At 39.9% G+C, this 3,055-nt stretch overlaps 1 protein-coding gene across 1 annotated transcript; it reads left to right on the forward strand.

The window, feature by feature from the left end:
* The first annotated feature begins 399 nt into the window (after positions 1-399).
* LOC127749995 (uncharacterized) lies at positions 400-3,055 on the forward strand. Its single transcript, XM_052270348.1, has 8 exons — positions 400-1,271; positions 1,355-1,479; positions 1,553-1,698; positions 1,783-1,849; positions 1,927-2,086; positions 2,166-2,404; positions 2,447-2,594; positions 2,991-3,055. The coding sequence occupies exons 3-8, from the start codon at positions 1,592-1,594 to the stop codon at positions 3,053-3,055; spliced, it is 786 nt and encodes a 261-aa protein (XP_052126308.1). The 5' UTR covers positions 400-1,271; positions 1,355-1,479; positions 1,553-1,591.

Here is a 3,055-nt window from a genome sequence, read left to right on the forward strand (position 1 = left end):
GAGGGGAGGAGGGGGTTCATGCCTGGAACAGGTAAGGTAACCGAGGGAACTCAAAAGCACCGAACAAAGTTTTTTTTTCAAAGACAATACTTTAGTATGACAACGTTTTAAAATGTTTTATTTAATTTAAACTCGTTATGATAAAGTTTTTCCATTATCAAGAGACTAGATTTCAAGACATTTGGAGTCCCTAATGCAGTTTGTTTTTTGCTAGAAGGTTGGTAGCTCCCTCGTGAAATGTCGGGACCGTGGGCCTGTGCTCGACACAGAATCAAAGGTCGAGAGTTTGGTTCAGTATAGTTCAGTTCTAGTTCTGTTTTGATCTGTTGCCTCTCCCAAAAATACGGTATGGCTATTGGAGCAGAATCTTGTCTCATCGTGCAAATACCGTTCGTACTCCCCGACAAAATGGTTTCAGCTTCCCCGCCTTTCAAAAATTTGTCATCACAACTGAAGATTGCGTTTCGACAATCGAGAGTGTTTTGGCGCCAGAGCAGGTTTAGAATGGCCGCAACAGCAATAAATATCGACTTCCCGAGTGAAATTGTTCTCAGTGTCTACTCCTCTCATCAGTATGGCGGAACAATTGTCGGCGTTATTGACCGGATGGAAACTGCCCGCCCCGGTGGTGAATGCTTTTATCGGTGAGTAGGGTCATGGTCAAAGTGTTTGTCTGTTATGATTGTTAGGATTTGTCATATTCATCGTAAGACGGACCCAAGGTTTTTTTTCCTTGTACTGTGTCATAGTGTCTCTTTTGCTGGAGTAAATGTGAAATTGATAGAATCGCGTGTTAATGAGAGTTGTTTGAGTCTTGCAAAGATTAGCCTAGATAGCGAGAGGTTATGTCGTTCGTTGCGGCCGGCATGTCAGCTGTTCAATCGAGAAGTGACACTTCACTCTTAAACAAGCGAGTAATTGTGCTCTGATCATTCCTTTTGCCGATAGTTATTAGCTGCTATGATTTTTGTTCGGGCTAAATGCTAAGCAACACTTTCCAATTCCTTGTTTAAGATCCCCTACAAAATGTTCCGACGTTGCACACTTGTGTCACAAGGTTATGTGAAATAATATGTGCGCGCCCCGTTGACTTTGTTGAATTTGCTAATCGTGAGTTGGTGTGCAAGTAAGTAGAGGCTATGTTTGTTTCAGAGCAAGATTGGACTATTGACTCTTCAAAGCTAATTGGAGAGGATGCTGTCAAAACACTTATAACAAAGGAAGGTCCAAGGGCTATATTTTTTCATCATTTCCATTTGTGGAAGCATTCTGTGAGTATTGCACTTTCTCTCCAGTAGATAACTTTGCCATTCTCAGGAGGACTTTATTTAACGTCAATATACTGTTTCTCTAGAACAACTCAAATGATGATTTGTTAACTGATGATGAGGATGATGACACCGCCATAACAACAGATCAAAGAAGAGGAAGCTTGATTCTGCTCAACTCCAGGCACTTCTTGCTGAACCTGACATTAACGTACGTTCAAAGTCACATTTCTGTATAGTGTTTCTCTTGAGTATGGAATGCTTATTTTTTGGTTTACTTCTAGGATCTCCACAAGACTTTGAAAGCATCACTGCCTGGACCTATGGTACTAGGTCACTATAAAGCCAACAAGGGGCTTGACCACTACTCGAGAGACCTGCTGTGTTCCCAGGTTCTTTTTAAAGAGCTTGAAAATGACTTCAACAAAAAGTGAGTTCTATATATATCTTAGTGCTGCCGTCAGCTAACTCAAACTCCATAATTTACGTTACTCATTTTAATTATTTTTTTCAGGTTTGAAAGAGTTAATTATTATACCATGGCTACTGAAATTGTAACGCTCTTTCCAACAGAGAGTAAGGTTAGTTCTTGTGATCACTGCTCCTATTATAATTTCTGTTAACTTGTAACTTCACATTGTAATTTGATTATTTCCAGGAAACTTGGTATGACGTCGTAAAAAAAGGTAATTCTTCCACTGTGCAAGGCCGACTGCGGTACAAGTATTATTCCATTCGACGTGGCCTCCTTAAATCTCAATTGATACTAGGATGCAATGAAGAAAACCCTGATGCTACTGCTCACGCAACCTTTACTGGTTAGTACAACTTATATTCTCTCTTCTCGTGTTTTTAAATTATTCACTGTCAATCTTACCTTGTTTTATTGACTTTCAGATCTTAGTGAAGATGCAGATGACCCCTCGTTTATGTGGCTGCTAGAAAATTATCAACCTTGGGATGAAGTCATTGAGAAGTGGCAGGAAACTCATCTTCGAAGAAAGAAACATCTTCTATTGACTAAAGAATTGTTCTACTACATTGACAAGTTTCCCGCCCTAAAGCAGCCACTGGGTTGGAAATTGCTACGTATGTTCTCAGCTATTACTCTTTGGTGGTTCCTAATTGCTATGTGGGTATAAAGCACACATTGTAACAATTTATTTCATTCATTATAGCTTGCTTCTGATGGGATCAAAGAGCAACCAAACCTTGAGAATCCATTAAGGGAGCTTTGGGTGGAGTACTCCAGGATCATTTTGATTCTCATTAGGCAGGAACAGCCTAAGTTTCTTAAAGGGCGTAAATTTTCATCCCTGACTTCTGGTAAGTGTTCGTATAGGTGCACCATGGTCATCTCATTATTTATAACTGTATCTTATTGGTTTTGATTTGAATTGCAGACCAGCAATTCTTTCAAATACTGAGGGAACTGCCCAACCTATTTAAAGTGAGGACATTGCCTAAAAGCCATAAAGCTGGGAAACGGGATAGGTGCTGGAGGCCATCGAGACCTGAGGTGCTGGACGGTGTCTGCCTTCATGTTTCTTTGAGTTTTATTTCTATTTAAAATATAACCATATGACTTTTTGCAAGTGGGTCGGTTCCAATTCATTGTTGTGGGAAGTAAAAGTCAGGTAGGACGCACCCTAAACATGGAAATGGAACAACTGTGCAAAAATTTACCTTTTGACATATTTTAACATTTTTATCCTGCATTAGTTTTCACAGCTGACGTGATTATCTGCTATAGTGAACAACGCTTGGCTCTTACAGACAGAGATTAG

Source organism: Frankliniella occidentalis, unplaced genomic scaffold (assembly GCF_000697945.3).
Source record: "Frankliniella occidentalis isolate FOCC.00 unplaced genomic scaffold, Focc_3.1 Scaffold118, whole genome shotgun sequence".
NCBI classification, from domain to species: domain Eukaryota; kingdom Metazoa; phylum Arthropoda; class Insecta; order Thysanoptera; family Thripidae; genus Frankliniella; species Frankliniella occidentalis.

Bases quoted from the DNA above. Each gene is read 5' to 3' on its own strand.
- LOC127749995 (XM_052270348.1), top strand. From the start codon at position 1,592: ATGGTACTAGGTCACTATAAAGCCAACAAGGGGCTTGACCACTACTCG. The intron at 1,699-1,782 runs GTGAGTTCTATA...TATTTTTTTCAG, and splicing joins GAAAATGACTTCAACAAAAA to GTTTGAAAGAGTTAATTATT. The intron at 1,850-1,926 runs GTTAGTTCTTGT...GATTATTTCCAG, and splicing joins TCTTTCCAACAGAGAGTAAG to GAAACTTGGTATGACGTCGT.